This window comes from Nomascus leucogenys, chromosome X (genome assembly GCF_006542625.1).
Source record: "Nomascus leucogenys isolate Asia chromosome X, Asia_NLE_v1, whole genome shotgun sequence".
Classification (NCBI taxonomy): Eukaryota; Metazoa; Chordata; class Mammalia; order Primates; family Hylobatidae; genus Nomascus; species Nomascus leucogenys.
In genome coordinates this window covers 26,453,024-26,472,694 of record NC_044406.1, presented here as the reverse complement: position 1 = coordinate 26,472,694, position 19,671 = coordinate 26,453,024, and the positions used below count along the sequence as shown (strand labels likewise).

The 19,671-nt window shown below is 39.3% G+C and overlaps 1 protein-coding gene across 2 annotated transcripts; it reads left to right on the top strand.

Moving 5' to 3' along the window:
• The first annotated feature begins 17,529 nt into the window (after nucleotides 1–17,529).
• DCAF8L1 (DDB1 and CUL4 associated factor 8 like 1) lies at nucleotides 17,530–19,380 on the top strand. Of its 2 annotated transcripts, XM_012500912.1 has the most exons (2): nucleotides 17,530–17,821; nucleotides 17,858–19,380. In XM_012500912.1, the coding sequence occupies exons 1-2, from the start codon at nucleotides 17,545–17,547 to the stop codon at nucleotides 19,378–19,380; spliced, it is 1,800 nt and encodes a 599-aa protein (XP_012356366.1). In that variant the 5' UTR covers nucleotides 17,530–17,544. The 2 variants fall into 2 exon arrangements, with proteins under 2 accessions (XP_012356366.1, XP_003261219.2); XM_003261171.2 differs by having other exon boundaries at nucleotides 17,545–19,380.
• The last annotated feature ends 291 nt before the right edge of the window (nucleotides 19,381–19,671 follow it).

Below are 19,671 nucleotides of genomic sequence, written 5' to 3'. Positions count from 1 at the left end.
TCCAATCAAGTAGATACAAATTTGAATGGCCCTCTAACATGTATACCAAAATCTGCACCCTAATATCAGTGACCATATCTTCATCTGAAATGCCTACATGACAAAATTTTACAAAATTGACTGTATACTTGGTCACATACATTAAAAGAATCTCTAATAATTTTCTAAATATTAAAATATACCACATTCTCTTTTAATGTAATAAAGCAATTTATTAATAATAAGAAAAATCACTATGTCTTAACGCACGATATACATAAGTTTTAAACACTTTTAATTCTGTAAGAAAACGAAAATTAGAAGTCATATATAGCCAACAAATACTCACAAGCAAGCATATATCAGTACCAATAGAATATGGCTAAAGCAGTGTTCAATGTTCTAATAACTTAACATTTTAAATCTTAAAAACTGTGGCAGACATTGTTAGTTTCCTAACCAACAGCTCCCTATTCCCTAATTACTTGCTGGCAGAAATTTCTTTCCACAGTTTGGGCTTAAAATAGCAAATGCTTTGTTGGATAGAGTTAAATTTGCATGTGGAGTTTAGAACTGCTGTAGCTACCTAGAAAACATGAGTGGTGATAACTCTGATATGGCAAGAATGACACACTAGAAAGATAGAGAATAGAGGATGATCCTTGAAGACATCAACGAACTGCTGAACCAGCTGTGGAATCACCCTGCCTCCAGACTTGCTATGTGAGATAATAAATGCCCTTATTGTTTAAACTACACTTACAGTTATGTACTCTTTCAGCAGAAAGAGATACTACAACCAAGAAGGAAGATAAATGAATTTGGCCAGGCGCAGTGGCTCACGCCTGTAATCCCAGCACTTGGGGAGGCCGAGGCAGGCGGATCACCTGAGGTCGGGAGTTCGAGACCAGCCTGACCAACATGGAGAAACCCCATGTCTACTAAAAATACAAAATTAGCCAGGCATGGTGGCACATGCCTATAATCCCAGCTACTAGGGAGGCTGAGGCAAGAGAATTGCTTGAACCTGGGAGGCAGAGGTTGTGGTAAGCTAAGATCACGCTATTGCACTCCAGCCTGGGAAACAAGAGCAAAACTCCATCTCAAAAAAAAAAAATAAAAAATAAATAAATAAATAAATAAATAAATACTCAATTTAAAATTTAGCAAGAGAGCAATAAAATACATATAAGGAAAGAAAATGGAGGAAACAGAAAATGGGAGCAACATGGATGAATGTTTAGTAGACCTTAAAACAAATACATAAGGGGTGGAGCCAAGATGGCCGAATAGGAAGAGCTCCGATCTACATCTCCCAGCGTGAGCGACACAGAAGAGGAGTGATTTCTGCATTTCTATCTGAGGTACCGGGTTCATCTCACTAGGGAGTGCCAAACAGTGGGTGCAGGACAGTCAGTGCAGTGCACCGTGCGCGAGCTGAAGCAGGGCGAGGCATTGCCTCACTCGGGAAGTGCAAGGGGTCAGGGAGTTCCCTTTCCTAGTCAAAGAAAGGGGTGACAGACAGCACCTGGAAAATTGGGTCACTCCCACCCTAATACTGCACTTTTCCAACGGGCTTGGAAAACGGCACAACAGGAGATTTTGTCCCGCGCCTGGCTCGGAGGGTCCTACGCCCATGGAGTCTCACTGATTGCTAGCACAGCAGTCTGAGATCAAACCGCAAGGCGGCAGCAAGGCTAGGGGAGGGGCGCCCGCCATTGCCCAGGCTTGTTTAGGTAAACAAAGCAGCCGGGAAGGTCAAACTGGGTGGAGCCCACCACAGCTCAAGGAGGCCTGCCTGCCTCTGTAGGCTCCACCTCTGGGGGCAGGGCACAGACAAACAAAAAGTCAGCAGGAACCTCTGCAGACTTAAATGTCCCTGTCTGACAGCTTTGAAGACAGTAGTGGTTCTCCCAGCACCCAGCTGTAGATCTGAGAATGGGCAGACTGCCTCCTAAAGTGGGTCCCTGATCCCCGAGCAGCCTAACTGGGAAGCACCCCCAGTAGGGACAGACTGATACCTCACTCGGCCGGGTAATCCTCTGAGACAAAACTTCCAGAGGAATGATCAGACAGCTGAATTTGCGGTTCACGAAAATCTGCTGTTCTGCAGCCACCGCTGCTGACACCCAGCCAAACAGGGTCTGGAGTGGACCTCTAGCAAACTCTAACAGACCTGCAGCTGAGGGTCCTGTCTGTTAGAAGGAAAACTAACAAACAGAAAGGGCACCCACACCAAAAACCCATCTGTACATCACCATCAACAACGACCAAAAGTAGAAAAAACTACAAAGATGGGGAGAAAACAGAGCAGAAAAACTGGAAACTCTAAAAAGCAGAGCACCTCTCCTCCTCCAAAGGAACGCAGTTCCTCACCAGCAACGGAACAAAGCTGGATGGAGGATGACTTTGACGAGTTGAGAGAAGAAGGCTCTGGATCCCTTCCTTACACCTTATACAAAAATTAATTCAAGATGGATTAAAGACTTAAATGTTAGACCTAAAACCATTAAAATCTTACAAGAAAACCTAGGCAATACCATTCAGGACATAGGCGTGGGCAAGGACTTCATGTCTAAAACACCAAAAGCAATGGCAACAAAAGCCAAAATTGACAAATGGGATCTAATTAAACTAAAGAGCTTCTGCACAGCAAAAGAAACTACCATCAGAGTGAAAAGGCAGCCTACAGAATGGGAGAAAATTTTTGCAACCTACTCATCTGACAAAGGGCTAATATCCAGAATCTACAATGAACTCAAACAAATTTACAAGAAAAAAACAAACAACCCCATCAAAAAGTGGGCAAAGGACATGAACAGACACTTCTCAAAAGAAGACATTTATGCAGCCAAAAAACACATGAAAAAATGCTCATCATCACTGGCCATCAGAGAAATGCAAATCAAAACCAGAATGAGATACCATCTCACACCAGTTAGAATGGCGATTCTTAAAAAGTCAGGAAACAACAGGTGCTGGAGAGGATGTGGAGAAATAGGAACACTTTTACACCGTTGGTGGGACTGGAAACTAGTTCAACCTTTGTGGAAGTCAGTGTGGCGATTCCTCAGGGATCTAGAACTAGAAATACCATTTGACCCAGCCATCCCATTACTGGGAATATACCCAAAGGACTATAAATCATGCTGCTATAAAGACACATGCACACATGTTTATTGCAGCACTATTCACAATAGCAAAGACTTGGAACCAACCCAAATGTCCAACAACGATAGACTGGATTAAGAAAATGTGGCATATATGCACCATGGAATACTATGCAGCCATAAAAAATGATGAGTTCATGTCCTTTGTAGGGACATGGATGAAACTGGAAACCATCATTCTCAGTAAACTACCACAAGGACAAAAAACCAAACACCGCATGTTCTCACTCATAGGTGGGAATTGAACAATGAGAACTGATGGACACAGGAAGGGGAACATCACACTCTGGGGACTGTCGTGGGGTCGGGGGGGGGACAGTATTAGGAGATATATCTAATGCTAAATGACGAGTTAATGGGTGCAGCACACCAACATGGCACATGGATACATATGTAACAAACCTGCACATTGTGCCTTTGTACCCTAAAACTTAAAGTATAATAATAATAATAATAAAAAGAAATACATACAGTAAACAAACTGAAAGCTGGTTATTTGAGGGGGAAATGGAGCAAATAATAATATAATCAACTAGCTAATTTAATTTTTAAAAAGAAAGTACAAATATATTTTGAAATAAAAATGAAAGAATAATAGTTAAGAAAAAAAGATAGTATGTTTCTCAAATATTTGCAAGGACCAGAAAGTTATATTAATTGTGTATTTTAGGATATATTAATTATAGTAAGTTTATTCCAGAAGTAAACAATCTAAACATTACAATTCCATCAAGGAAATTGAGAATACTTTTAAAGAATATGTCTCAAAAAGGTACCAAATCTTGGTAGTTTAACATAAAATTGCTAGGAAACCTTCAGGGAGTATAAATGCAATGATATTTAAACTGTAGAGTGTATAAAGAATACGGACAGTTCCAAATTCTTTTCATCAAACCAGCATAATTTATATACTTATTATTCCTTACTCTTGTCTAATTCCATTGGCTAGTACTAATAGAACAAAGTAAAATCATTAAGATATGTATTGATATATTTCACCAAGAGAAAAAATATATATGATTCTCTCTGTAGGTGTCCAAATGGATTTCATCAAATTCAAAACCCAGTTCTAATTTGGGGAAGGGTAGGATACTTTTATACACTAGTAACATGGGAATATTTTAATGTAAATATTAAAAGCCAAGTGTATGATTAATTGTGAAATGCTAGATGAAATTTTATCTAATTTAGGATTATAAAAGTATTTTTACCATCATGACCATTATTTTGCATTGTTATTGTAGTACTAACCAATGGAATTAAGAATGAGAATAGAATAAGAGATACATAAACTAATATGGAATAGCAAAAGTTTTATTATTTGGTAATAGACTCACATGCCTGGAGACCCAAGAAAATCAGCTTAAAAATTATTAGAATAACTAGAATTATACAATGGTTATAAAATTACTGAAGGCAGGGGTCAGCAGGCTCTTTCTGTAAAGGACCAGATGGTAAATATTTTTGGCTTACTGGGCCATACGGTCCTTATTTCAACATTAATTTTGTTTTTATAGCATTGAAAGTAGACATAGATAATACACAATCAAATGGGCAAAGACATTTTCCAATAAAGCTTCAGTCGCAAGCATATAAAGTGGACTGGATATGACCTGAGGGCCTTAGGTTGCCGATCCTTGAATAGGTATAAAATCTTTTATTTGAATAGCACCCAGTTAAAAAATGTAATGAAAGAAAACAATCTCACTTATAATAAGGAGAGAAAGTAAAGTTTAGAAATGTTTAAGATTTGTATGAAAAGATTTGAAAGTTCAATTGAAGTAAGACTATTGGAAGCCTAAGATTGCTGTTAGCCTTGAAGACTAAATATATAAATATATCTTTTCTCCTCAAGTTAATGTAGAAATTTAATATGACCCCTATAAAATAAACAATGTAATTATTTGTCATACGTTTAAATTTCATGTGAAATAAGAAAACAAGAATACTGAACGAATTACAGTTATTAAACTATATTTTCATTTGTAAAATAAAGCACAGGCAGAATAAACAAAATAGTGAGTTCAGAATGAGATTCCCAAAATATGAAAATTTAGCATGTATTAAATGTGGCATTTCAGATCAAGTAATTAATCAAAAACAATGTTCGAGAACAACTGGAGTGAAAGCAGAAGTCATTAAAAAAATCTGTTTAATAATTTTACATTGAGCAAGAAAGAAGCCAAAAACCTAGAAGCTCTAAAAAAATTGACAAATATGTTTAAACAACTAAAATAGCTGTGTCAATGATGCTACTGCTGCTGCTGATAGTTGCAGATTGCTTAATATGTGCTAGTTGTTATTCTAAAAATTTAAATGGATTAGCTGCTTAAATCCTTCCAAAGACAAAATACTAGCCCTACCACAGACAGAGGTTTTACAGATAGGGATCTGGCACAGAGAAGTCAGCTAGTAAATAGTGGAGGAATTTCATTTTCTTTATGGCAAAGTAGAACATACACCGTTATCAAAATACAAATAAAACATGCAAAAATATTAGCCAGCTACATGGAGAAGGGGTTATTTCATTGACATATGATAAGTTATTTTACACTAATAATAAAAATCTACAAAACAACAAAAAATGGGCAGATGTAATAATGTACACTTCATAAAGAAAATAATGTACAACATATGAGCAGACATGTTAGAACGTTCAAATTCTAAATAGAAGAATAAAAGAATAAAAAGTTGAGGTAAAGATTTTTATTATAGTAACATAGATCTGAAAGTTTGTAATTCATTGAGGTGTGTGGTGAGAAAAAAATGAAAGAAAAGAATCATTTGAAGTGCAATTTGGGAGTATTTTACTTATCTTACACATACATTTATAAACATGATAAAAACACACTAAAACATGTAAAATGTTTGCCATTTCAGCATTACTAATTAATAGCTAAATCCTGAAATGCACCTAAGGGTTGTTTTAGTCATACTTTATTTTAAAAAATTATGATAGCTACAATTGCAATATTAGCTATTAAAACAAATAGAAATCCTGTCCTTACACGCAGATATTGAAGCGCATAAAAGATACTCTAAAAAAACATAAACAAATTGCAAATACAAATGTAAAAATTGTGTATATTACTCATTTAAGTAAATTTTTTTTAAAAAATATGGGTATATGCTAGGGATATTTCCAGAAGGTTCGCAAGAAATTTATGATGGTTCCTGTAAGGAAAGAGGGCTATAAGTTTGTATATGCAGCTGTGTGTGTTTAGGACCTTTTTATCATGTTTTTTCCCCAATAAAATAACTTAAAATGTTAAATATCCTAGGTGAAAGGATAAATACAGATAAACATAGTAAGAAAATAGATAAAGATATATAAAAATAGTAATATAATTAACAATTACACGTGTGGATTTGTACAGTGAAAAAGGACATTTTGAAACAAAGAAATTGTTATAGAATATAGGTATACCTTTTGTGTATCTACAGAGATATACTATATATATGTGTGTATCTATATATACACACACAATAGATATACAATATAGATATACCTTTTGGCAATTTCTTTTATGAAGAAGTAAATTTATGGAAAATCAAAACTTCTACTGATAAAGAGCAATTCTGAATAAATTTTAGAGATTATTTTTCTGAAGTTTTTATATCCTAATACATACATATGTATAATTTTTCACTCATTAAAAATGTGATGAATATAGGAATAATTTCTATTTATGACAATGCCATAAAACGTTGTGCTCCTATTAATGAATCTGAGGACAATTATTTGCCTGCAAAAGATTTTATTATTTTTTCTAAAATAAATTGTAACCCAGTAGATTGTCATGGTGTACTCTCCCTTCACTTACTATTTTTCTTCTCTTGCCACCAGCTAGAAATGAAATATCATAAGCATACTTAACAAACATGAGATGAACATAGAATATTTTTCATTAAATAGAGGGTTAAATAATACTGCTTTGTCTTAAACTTATATTTAATTCTAGCTGTTTACACTTTAATAATATTTATAGCAATTACCACAGTTGGATTATATATAGACTTTGCATGAGGGAACGTGTAAAATAATTTAATAGCAAGAACTTAGTCTGATTATGTTTAGAAGTTGGTGGGAATATTTTTTCTGTTCTTTTTGGTTTGAGTAATGGCAAATTTAAGAGGAAAAGTTAACAATGAATAGAGGAAAAGATTCACTGTAGTAACTAAAATAAATGCAGGGGACATGATCTCGTTCCCTATTAGCATGGACATCAAAGCAAGTCATCACTGTAAAAACCAAAAGGGAAGGGAGAGACCCTTTCAGGCTAGTCATGAGTATAAAGAATAGAGGATATTTAGTAAATATTAATACATGTACTTCCTAGGGATGACAATGTGCATTTAATATATTCATCACCTTATATCACATTGTTTTGCAGAGATACAGTACTTAATTATTCAAAAGGAAAAGGAGATGTTTTTTACTGTGAAAAAGCTTATTTAAGGATATAGATAATAAACAATTACGGGGGAGCCAAGATGGCCGAATAGGAACAGCTCCGGTCTCCAGCTCCCAGCCTGAGCGACACAGAAGACGGGTGATTTCTGCATTTCTGCTTGAGGTACCAGTTTCATCTCACTAGGGAGTGCCAAACAGTGGGCACAGGACAGTCGGTGAAGCGCACTGTGCATGAGCCGAAGCAGGGCGAGGCATTGCCTCACTTGGGAAGCGCAAGGGGTCAGGGAGTTCCCTTTCCTAGTCAAAGAAAGGGGTAACAGACGGCACCTGGAATATCGGGTCAGCCGCACCCTAATACTGCGCTTTTCCAACGGGCCTGGAAAACGGCACACTAGGAGACTGTGTCCTGCACCTGGCTCGGAGGGTTCTATGCCCACGGAGTCTCGCTGATTGCTAGCACAGCAGTCTGAGATCAAGCTGCAAGGCGGCAGCGAGTCTGAGGGAGGGGCACCCGCCATTGCCCAGGCTTGCTTAGGTAAACAAAGCAGCCAGGAAGCTCGAACTGGGTGGAGCCCACCACAGCTCAAGGAGGCCTGCCTGCCTCTGTAGGCTCCACCTCTGGAGGCAGGGCACAGACAAACAAAAAGTCAGCAGGAACCTCCACAGACTTAAATGTCCCTGTCTGACTGACAGCCTTGAAGAGAGTAGTGGTTCTCCCAGCACGCAGCTGGAGATCTGAGAATGGACAGACTGCCTCCTAAAGTGGGTCTCTCACCCCTGAGCAGCCTAACTGGGAGGCACCCCCCCAGTAGGGACAGACTGACACCTCACTCGGCCGGGTAATCCTCTGAGACAAAACTTCCAGAGGAACTATCAGACAGCTGAATTTGTGGTCTCATGAAAATCCGCTGTTCTGCAGCCACCGCTGCTGACACCCAGCCAAACAGGGTCTGGAGTGGACCGCTAGTAAACTCCAACAGACCTGCAGCTGAGGGTCCTGTCTGGTAGAAGGAAAACTAACAAACAGGAAGGACATCCACACCAAAAACCCATCTGTACATCACCATCATCAAAGACCAAAAGTAGATAAAACCACAAAGATGGGGAAAAAACAGAGCAGAAAAACTGGAAACTCTAAAAAGCAGAGCACCTCTTCTCCTCCAAACGAACGCAGTTCCTCACCAGCAACGGAACAAAGCTGGATGGAGGATGACTTTGACGAGTTGAGAGAAGAAGGCTTCAGACGATCAAACTACTCTGAGCTACGGGAGGAAATTCAAAACAATAGCAAAGAAGTTAAAAACTTTGAAAAAAAAATTAGATGAATGGATAACTAGAATAACCAATGGAGAGAAGGGCTTAAAGGAGCTGATGGAGCTGAAAGCCAAGTTTCGAGAACTACGCGAAGATTGCAGAAGCCTCAGTAGCAGATGCGATCAACTGGAAGAAAGGGTATTGCTGATGGAAGATGAAATGAATGAAATGAAGCGAGAAGGGAAGTTTAGAGAAAAAGGAATAAAAAGAAATGAACAAAGCCTCCAAGAAATTTGGGACTATGTGAAAAGACCAAACCTACGTCTGATTGGTGTACCTGAAAATGACGGGGAGAATGGAACCAAGTTGGAAAACACTCTGCAAGATATTATCCAGGAGAACTTCCCCAAAGGACTATAAATCATGCTGCTATAAAGACACATGCACATGTATGCTTATTGCGGCACTATTCACAATAGCAAAGACTTGGAACCAACCCAAATGTCCAACAACGATAGACTGGATTAAGAAAATGTGGCACATATACACCATGGAATACTATGCAGCCATAAAAAATGATGAGTTCATGTCCTTTGTAGGGACATGGATGAAACTGGAAACCATCATTCTCAGTAAACTATCGCAAGGACAGAAAACCAAACACTGCATGTTCTCACTCATAGGTGGGAATTGAACAATGAGAACACATGGACACAGGAAGGGGAACATCACACTCCGGGGACTGTTGTGGGGTTGGGGGAGGGGGGAGGGACAGCATTAGGAGATATATCTAATGCTAAATGACGAGTTAATGGGTGCAGGAAATCAACATGGCACATGTATACATATGTAACAAACCTGCACATTGTGCACATGTACCCTAAAACCTAAAGTATAATAAAAAAAAAGAAAATACCAAGAAAAAAAAATACATAATTACGTACTAACAAGCAAACACTGCAAAAAATGTATACATACACGCAGTTTCAGCCCAATTACTGTGATAAAATTAATTTATCGAGTACAAAGTGGTAGATCCTTGATTAAAAATATCTCCCAAAACATAAATTATGTCTTCATCATTAAAAACAAAAAAGTTATAGAGAATGTCAATTATAAACTGAATCAAACAACTATTTTTAACCATTAATCACTGATGAAAAAATGACACAACGAAATAACATTTGTAGAAAAGGGAGGAAGTGATGTCTTACTTTTTGTTTGTCCTGGCCCCCTGATCACTAAACATTATACTTAATTTCATGAGAAAATGAATACATGAAGAAGCACCTGTTATTTCCATGCATGTTTTGGAAAAGAAAATAAAGCTATAATAATAGGGTACCCCCATGGAATAAATTATCAACATTAGGTAAGTATGGTTATTGGCCCCTTTTTGCTAGTCTTTCATAAGCATAAATTCTTTGTAATCTGTAGGGAATTTAACTTTTCTTGGTATCAGTTACTAATCTCACATATTAATTAGAGGGTTCCTCCTAAGTTTCAATTCTAAGTCTTTTCCAGGTCTAACATTCTATGGTGCTCCTTATTATCCTTTGCTTGTGCTTACAAAGTCCATAAAGGTGTAACAGAAGAAAATAAATTTGAGGATCTATTGCAGAACATCATCAGAGGGTCATGAAAATGGAATCTAAAAGAAAGTTTATACTTCAGTTTTTCTTTGTTGTATTTCATCTCATATCTCTTCTAGGCTGTAGGAGATCAATCAAAGTGGTGGGGGAAACTATAGGGAATGGAGTAGGCCTTCTGAAAGGTCAGAAGACTCTGCAAAGCTTCAGGGGAGAATAGCTGAAGGCAGCTGTTTTCTAACCCTGAGGCAGAGGGCTAGGAGTATGTGCAAGAAAGTAAAGGGGAAGTTATCTTGATCAGGAAGTTATCTTATTTGAAGTTGTCTAGGAACTGACCTTTGAACATCCACGTGTGTGACGTTCCCTGAAAGGGGAACAATAAATGTTAATTACCTGCAGGTTGTGTATGCTCCAGGCTTTCAGCATTGTGCCTGCACTGAATAAAAGCAAGCAGCTCCAGCTTCTCAGGGCTGAACTTTGGCCACTAGAGCCAGGCAGTCCCCTAGCTGCTCTTACACTGCATACCTGTGTCTGAGTACTCATTTCATCCGTTGGTTGGCTAGGGTCTGTGGGAGAGACTGGCACTAGGCATCACTCTCCTTTTGCTCTCTATGGTCCTCTCAGCCTTGTCTTTACTTAACCATCAGGATCTAGGTCCTTCAGATGGGTCTCAAGGCTCCCTAGGTACTAGGTTACACCACTAGCTATTTCTAGAAAGAAAACAGATTCTTATTCTTTATTACTGGAGGGATTTTAGATCCTTTAAATTTTTCAGAGAGGACAAAGCCACCTTTCTTTTTCTAATATTGTCAGCTATTCATAACATAACTGAAACGCATTATTTTATTTTTTTTTCTCTGCCTCTTTGTGATTTTTTCCTAAGGATACCACACCCTTTCAGGAATCAAGAAAAAGACAAAGGATAGAAGAGGTGAACTAGAAGGACAGTTTCACGATGCAACAGAGAATTTCATGGATGTCTCACCATATCTCTTTATTACTGACTATATTTTGAAAAGCTTCCTAATAGTACCAACAACATAAATCATGAAAACAACTGTCTCACAATATGCTTCTTCAAGAAGTTTGCAATCTAATAAGAAGGATCTAGCATGATGTAGGTAAAAATAGTAAGGTAATTAAATACATTGTGTAACAAAATGAGGATAAAAGCATCTTGAGACTCTAAAGTTGATAAGATCACAATGGTTGTCATAAACATTCTTTGACTTATATGGGAACAATATTCCATATAAGTCCCATGTATTTCCATATATTTCCCAGCTCCTCAACTAGATATCAGAAGTTTCTCAAGAGCAACAAACATCCCTTTTCTATTATCCTTCCTCACCACCTAGTACTGTCTCCCACATAAAAGATAGAGTGAATCTGTGTCGATCAATCAAAACATGCCACTGCAGTATACTGATTCCACTGTGAGATGGGGAAGGTCAATGGGATTTTTGCTCCTCACTTATTTTGTATTGAAAGGACATTCATGGCTCAGGTTCAAATTTCAAGCTACTGCTACCCAGATAGAGCCAAAATTAAAAGCTCAAAACCCCACATGACGAATAACTACTGACATGTACTTCATAAAATTGTATCTGTGTCTTAACATAAATTTCTATCAGAAGCTAAATTAGACATACAAAATACTATGAACACTGGATACATCATGTGTATGTGGAGCTAAGTGGTAAGGGAAGACAGATTATATATTTTTTTAGGATTCTCCTTGTACAATTAGAGAGCACTTGCCTTTATCCTCTGATAAAGTCTAAACGGTTCCTTAAGATATGTTTTTTCCTACAGAAATATATTTTCTTTATTTATTTTTATTTTTATTTTTATTTTTTTGAGATGGAGTCTTGCTCTGTCGCCCAGGCTGGAGTGCGGTGGCGCGATCTCAGCTCACTGCAACCTCCGCCTCCTGGGTTCACACTATTCTCCTGCCTCAGCCTTCCAAGTAGCTAGGACTACAGGTGCCCGCCACCATGCCTGGCTAATTTTTTGTATTTTTAGTAGAGACAGGGTTTCACCGTGTTAGCCAGGATGGTCTCGATCTCCTGACCTCGTGATCCACCTGCCTTGGCCTCCCAAAGAGCTGGGATTACAGGCATGAGCCACTGCACCTGGCCTCAGAAATATATTTTATTAATAGAACATTCCAAGATGTAACTTAATGAGTTAGGGCAAATGTTGACGAAAGGGAAAGTTTATACAGGTATGTGTTTACTAAAATTTTGAATACAAATTAACTTAAATCAATTCAACAAATGTTTACTGCACGTCTACTATATAGAAAGTACTGAATTAGGTGATGGTTTTTAATTTTTTTTTTTGGCAGGATCTCACTCTTTTGCCTAAGTTGGAGTGCAATGCTGCAATCTCAGCCCACTGCAGCCTTGACCTCCTGAGCTCAAGTGATCCTCCCACCTCAACCTACTGAGGAGCTGGGCACATGTCACCGCACCCAACTAATTTTTGTATTTTTGCAGAAATGGGATCTCTTGCCCAGGCTGGTCTCGAACTCCTGGGCTCAAGCTATCTACCTGCCTCAGCCTCCCCAAATGCTTGAATTACAGGCATGAGCCACTGCTCCCTGACAGATGTGCTTTTTAAAAAGAAGTAAACAAAATGTCAAGGCAATACCATAAATGTCAGTGGGAAAATTTTATTAATACTTAAAATTTAACTCTATACTATTAATATTGTTTTGCTATGGAATATGCTACAGGTTCCACCATGTCTTATTTATTAGTTTGTTGGGTTTTTTTAATTAAAGAGTAGAATGACATACACAACCTTTTATTGTTCTTTGCCATTTTTCTTTCTTACTATTTTGAAAATAATATCTTCAGACAATTTTTCATAAAAAATTTGATTATAAAAAGAAAAGGCAAACATATGTGGTAATACTTTTAGTGCACACCTCACAAATGTCAAAGCTTACTGAACTGCTCACAATTTTATTGTTGTTAATGAACCTTTTAGCAAACCACAAAAAAATTACCTCCTGATTCAAAATCTCTGTTCTTAGCAGAGGCCTAATATGGATACTATTTAAAATTTGTGGCTGCATAGTTTTAAATATTTGATGTTCAAGAATGTTTCCTGCTGACCAAATAACTCTTCCTCTCAGAAACATGGGAAGGAAAAATGGGAAAGATAAGCTGAGAAAAGCAAATTGTTCTTAAAATAAAACAGCTGGCTGAATTAAATGGAATCAATTACACTTTACATCTTACATTGAAATGCAGTGTTTAGCGAAGAGACAATAATATTATGATGATTTAATTTTAACATGAGATTCTCACAAAACATGTAAAATGTACAAATATTACAATCATCAAGAAATACATGTTAAAATTTTAACCCTCTGGGTTGACAGACTGTGTCACAGTGAAACTTTTCAGTGACAATAGAGCTAGAAGAAAATGTGAAGGTTATCGTTTAATGCAGCAGTAATTAAGCAGGTAGATGTCTTAATTGTGGTGCAATTGGTCTACTTCTCCACAAGCTAAATATCTTTGCCCATCTGGACACGGTCAATGACCTACTTTTCTCAATTCTACCAGTATTGTACACTAACTCACAAAAGTGAAAAGTAATCTAGTTATTATGAGAGGAAGTAATGCAGTTGAAAAGATGTATGGTATTTAGCAATTAATCTTACTTAGATTTCTCATATATTATGGGTAAATATACTTTCCTATAAGCAATTTTATGTTGAGTCTCAAATTTAACCCCAATATATGACAGAAAAGCAAACCTAGTATGAACATATAAACACACATTTTCTTTTCGTTTTTACATCTTAACATTTTATTTTATTATTATTATTTTGAGATGGAGTCTCACTCTGCCACCCAGGATGGAGTGCAGTGGCATGATCTCGGCTCACTTCAACATCTGCCTCCTGGGTTCAAGCGATTCTCCTGCCTCAGTCTCCTGAGTAGCTGGGAATACAGGCACCCGCCACCACGTTAGGCTAATTTTTAGTAGAGATGGTGTTTCACCATGTTGGCCAGACTGGTCTCGAACTGCTGACCTCAAGTGATCCGCCTGCCTCAGCCTCCCAAAGTGCTGAGATTACAGGCATAAGCCACTGTGCCCAGCCTTAATTTAACATTTTAAACATGGTTTTGAATCTGCCTCCCCTTAGCGGATACTTTATGAAGATAACATAAATTTACTGTTTCTTATGAAAATTTCAGAGAATGATCTTCAGCCTGAGTCTTAGGCAATGTTGTTTGCATCACCCTGATGTAAAATTGTTCAATATCAGATGTTTATGTTAACATTAAACTCAAAATGGATATCTCCCTTAGGCTATTCACTATTATCCATCCTCCATGGAATGTTCAATAGAATTTTTTTTTGGTTTTGTTTCATTCTTCTATATATTCATTCATAAATATACAGCTTTAATACACAAATTCACCAGAAAAATACTTACTACTTACCTATCCTGTGCTGAGTACTTTGTTGTTTAGGAGCAATAAACATGACTGCCTTGTAAATGGATAGTCAGAAACTTACAATCTTTAATAACTTGGATGTTTTGTCATCCTCTAAATATAAAACATAACTTAATATTCTGACCTAAGTTCTCAAATTTAAATAAATAATCAACAATGTAGTTTGTCTCAGTCAGATAGACTATGCTATTCTGCAATAACAAAAATTCCCCAATTTTCCAAAGATGATGATGATGAAGAAGTTGATATTTTGCTTATGCTACATATCCATCATGGGTTACTGGGGAGGAATAGGAGAAGTGTTCTCTGTTCATGGTAGATATTCATGGAGACTAGCTAACATCTGGAATATTGCAGGTCATGAGCAAACTGGGGAAAGAGATGTATGGATGGCCACACATTAGCAATTAAACGAGCTGGCTCAGTAATAATAAACATGACTTCCTCTCACAAGGGGGCAGGTAAATCTGGTCACACAGTCCCATCCAACCATATAAAGACCTGAAAGTACAGGCCTACCATATACATCAATGGGAGAAAAACTAGAAATATTTGTCAAATAGCACAAGAACCAGTAGTACTTGACAAATAGTCCCACTTAATGATCACTGAATATTTGGATCACCTCAGTTCTCTCATACAAAGTATATCTAATTGATGAAGGTGGCTACACTAAACAACTGATTTTCACTGTAGAACAAACAGCCTTATATTGGAGGTAGATGCCATGTAGGACTTCCATAACTGGAGATGAGAAATTAATGCCTGGCTTCACAGCTTCAAAGGCCAGCCTGGCTCTCTTGATGGGGGTTAATATAGCTTCTAACTTTAACTTGAAGCCAATGCTCATTTACCATCTGGAAAATCCTAGGGCCCGTAAGAACCATGCTAAAACTACTATGTGCTCTTAAAAAGGAACAACAGGCTGGGCACGGTGGCTCACGCTGTAATCCCAGCACTTTGGGAGGCCAAGGTGGGCATGATTATCACCTGAGTTTGGGAGTTCGAGACCAGCCTGACCAACATGGAGAAACCCTGTCTCTACTAAAAATACAAAATTAGCTGGGCGTGGTGGCACATGCCTGTAGTCCCAGTTACTCAGGAGGGTGAGGCAGGAGAATCGCTTGAACCCAGGAGGCAGAGGTGGCGGTGAGCCGAGATCATGCCACTGCACTCCAGCCTGGGCAACAAGAGTGAAACTCCACCTCAAATAAATAAATAAATAAATAAATAAATAAATAAATAAAATAAAGCCTGGGTGACAGAACATCTGTTTACAGCATAGTTTATTGAATATTTTTAATCCCCTGTTGAGTTCTACTGTTCAGAAAAGGAGATTCCTTTCAAAATGTTACTGATCATTAACATTGGTCCTGGTCACCCAAGAGCTCTGATGATGCACAAGGAGAGTAATGTTTTCACATCTGCTAACACATCATTCATCGGTAGACCTTGGGTCAAGGATTCTTTTAGACTTTCGAGTCTTATTACTTAAGACTGTCAGTCTCTGCACTTCACCACTGTGCCCCAGATTATTCATTCAACTGGCATGAAGAGGGGTATGGCAACTGTGGGATTTGAACCATCATTTAACAAGATATGGGAAGTGAATAGCATTTGCTCACCATGACTTTAGTTTTAGTTTCACCTTCCAAATTAGACTTCTATACACTTCTTAAAGTTTTATTTAAGTTGTACTTTCATCAGCATACACAGTAGTAACAAAGCCCTTTCTAATAGTCGCTGTATTAGCTACCCTGTGGCTGTTAATGTTCACGCTCCTGCAAGATCCTTTCAAATCCCTTTTTGTACCATTTACTTCCCTTTCCCTTCCAAGCACCAGTACTAATGTACAGCTCTTTAGTCCTCAAGCTGCTGAAGGGGGGTTTGCCCACAGGTGAAGAGATTTTAAAGCATCTGGGACATCTGGGAGTTGATACGCTCATCCCTCCCAGGGTGGCCTTTAATCAAGGACTGAACAGTGTAGGAGTATGAAAGTTCACTCCCTTGCCTGGTGTAAGGATAACTCAGACATAACTTACTCTCCAGAGTTCCCCAGGAGGATCGTGCTGAAGCTATCCTCTGAGGGGTGTTCACCTGAGATTTCACTCTTCCTTGGCGTCGGCTGTCTTCCCTTAGATAATTTTCTTGAATTAATTAAAGATACATCCTCATCTCAGAGCCTATGTCTAACTTAAGATACACCTATAGTAGAGACCTCACTGTCATGCCAAAATATTGCCGTCTGGTGGCAAGACTAAGAATATCAGAGTTCTTTGCATTCACTGCGTGACCTTTCTAATAAGAGCATTTTCCAAAGTGCGGCAAGTTTCAATCTTCAAAAAAACCACAGCTACTCACAGTGTAAGATGCCCGTGGGGGTGTGGCTCTGGGCCTGGAAAAATTAGAGCAGTCTTGACGCTGAGAGGAGGCGAGCAGATAAGAAGCCTTCTGAACCTCACTGGCTCCCGTACTGACGTCAGCATTGGTGGATTAGTTTGTCGCCCCCTTTAGCCAATCGGGTTGGTGTCTCTTTGCGACTTACCTACTTCCTTCTCCCACCGTCCGTCCTTGGGGCAGGCGTGCTCTCTTCCCTGAGCTTTTAGGGGTTGGCTTTTCCAGTTCTAGATCAGCTACGGCAAACATCGTTCGAGATGTCGCACCAAGAGGGCAGCACAGATGGCTTACCAGACTTAGTGACTGAAAGCCTGTTCAGCAGCCCAGAGGAGCAGTCTGGAGCAGCAGCGGCGATGGCGGCCTCCTCAGACATTGAAATGGCGGCCGCAGAGCCATCGACTGGAGATGGTGGTGATACCAGGGATGGTGGTTTCCCGAACGATGCCAGCACAGAAAATCCAAACACAGACCCAGAAAGTTCAAGTGAAGAGGTCGAACTTGAAAGTGTGGAGGACTTTGAGCATTTCCTCGTGAGTGGTGAAGGTTTATCTGATTACCCCTTAGTGGGAGAGGAGGAGACAGAAAGAGAGGAGGAAGAAGAAGAGATGGAGGAGGAGGAAGGGGAGGAGGAAGAAGAACAGCCTCGGGTGTGTCTACGATGTGGTGGCGCCAACCATGATCAATGTTTGTTAGAGGAGGATAGGGCGTTGGAGGAATGGATTTCCTCAGAGACATCTGCCCTGCCCCGACCTCGCTGGCAAGTCCTTACTGCTCTTCGCCAGTGGCAGCTGGGTTCAAGTGCCCGCTTTGTATATGAGGCCTGCGGGGCAAGAGCCTTTGTGCAGCGTTTCCGCCCGCAGTGTCTTCTTGGAGGCCATGCCGGTTCTGTCAGTACTGTACACTTTAACCAGCGTGGCACCCGGCTGGCCAGTAGCGGTGATGACTTAAGGGTGATAGTGTGGGACTGGGTGCGGCAGAAGCCAGTACTGAACTTTCAGAGTGGTCACGGTATTAATGTCACCCAGGCTAAATTCTTTCCTAACTGTGGTGATTCCACCCTGGCCATGTGTGGCCATGATGGTCAGGTACGGGTAGCAGAACTAATTAATGCATCATATTGCGAGAATACTAAGCGTGTGGCCAAGCACAGGGGACCTGCCCACGAGTTGGCTCTGGAGCCAGACTCTCCTTATAGGTTCCTCACTTCAGGTGAAGATGCCGTTGTGTTCACCATTGACCTCAGACAAGACCGGCCAGCTTCAAAAGTTGTGGTAACAAGAGAAAACGATAAGAAAGTGGGACTGTATACAATCTCTATGAATCCTGCCAATATTTACCAATTTGCAGTGGGTGGACATGATCAGTTTGTAAGGGTTTATGACCAGAGGAGAATTGATGAGACAGAAAACAATGGAGTACTCAAGAAATTCACTCCTCATCATCTGGTTAATTGTGATTTCCCAACAAACATCACCTGCATTGTGTACAGCCACGATGGCACAGAGCTCCTGGCCAGCTACAATGATGAAGATATTTACCTCTTCAACTCTTCTCACAGTGATGGTGCTCAATATGTTAAGAGATATAAGGGTCACAGAAATAATGACACAATCAAATGTGTTAATTTCTATGGCCCCAGGAGTGAGTTTGTCGTGAGCGGTAGTGATTGTGGGCACGTCTTCTTCTGGGAGAAATCATCCTGCCAGATCATCCAGTTCATGGAGGGGGACAGAGGAGATATAGTAAACTGTCTTGAACCCCACCCTTACCTACCTGTGTTGGCGACCAGTGGCCTAGATCAGCATGTCAAGATCTGGACACCCACAGCTAACACTGCCACTGAGCTTGCTGGGTTAAAAGATGTGATTAAGAAGAACAAGCGGGAGCGAGATGAAGATAACTTGCACTATACAGACTCGTTTGACAACCACATGCTTCGGTTCTTCGTGCGTCACCTGTTACAGAGAGGTCATCACCCCGGCTGGAGAGGTCATGGAGCTGAGTTCCCAGATGAAGAGCTGGATGAGTCTTCCAGCACCTCAGATACATCCGAGGAGGAGGGCCAAGATCAAGTGCAGTGCACGCCATCCTGAAGGCCTCATACCCAGTCCAGCTAGATGCCACCTAAGTACACTGGACTTTAAAATTCAGTTTGACTAATTTAGAATTGTCAATTGATTAATAGATTTGCTTTTTGTCTTTTGTTTTTCACAATATATGCTGAAAACCATCTCTTCCATCTCCTTCTGTACTTTCCTTTCTTCCTTCCACACATTCTTTGTCTCTCATTCCTTTCCTCTGCTTCTTTATGCGTGTTTTGTTACCCTTTATATGAGTGCATACGCAACTTATTTATGCCTCTTTTCCTTTGTTCCCTTATAATT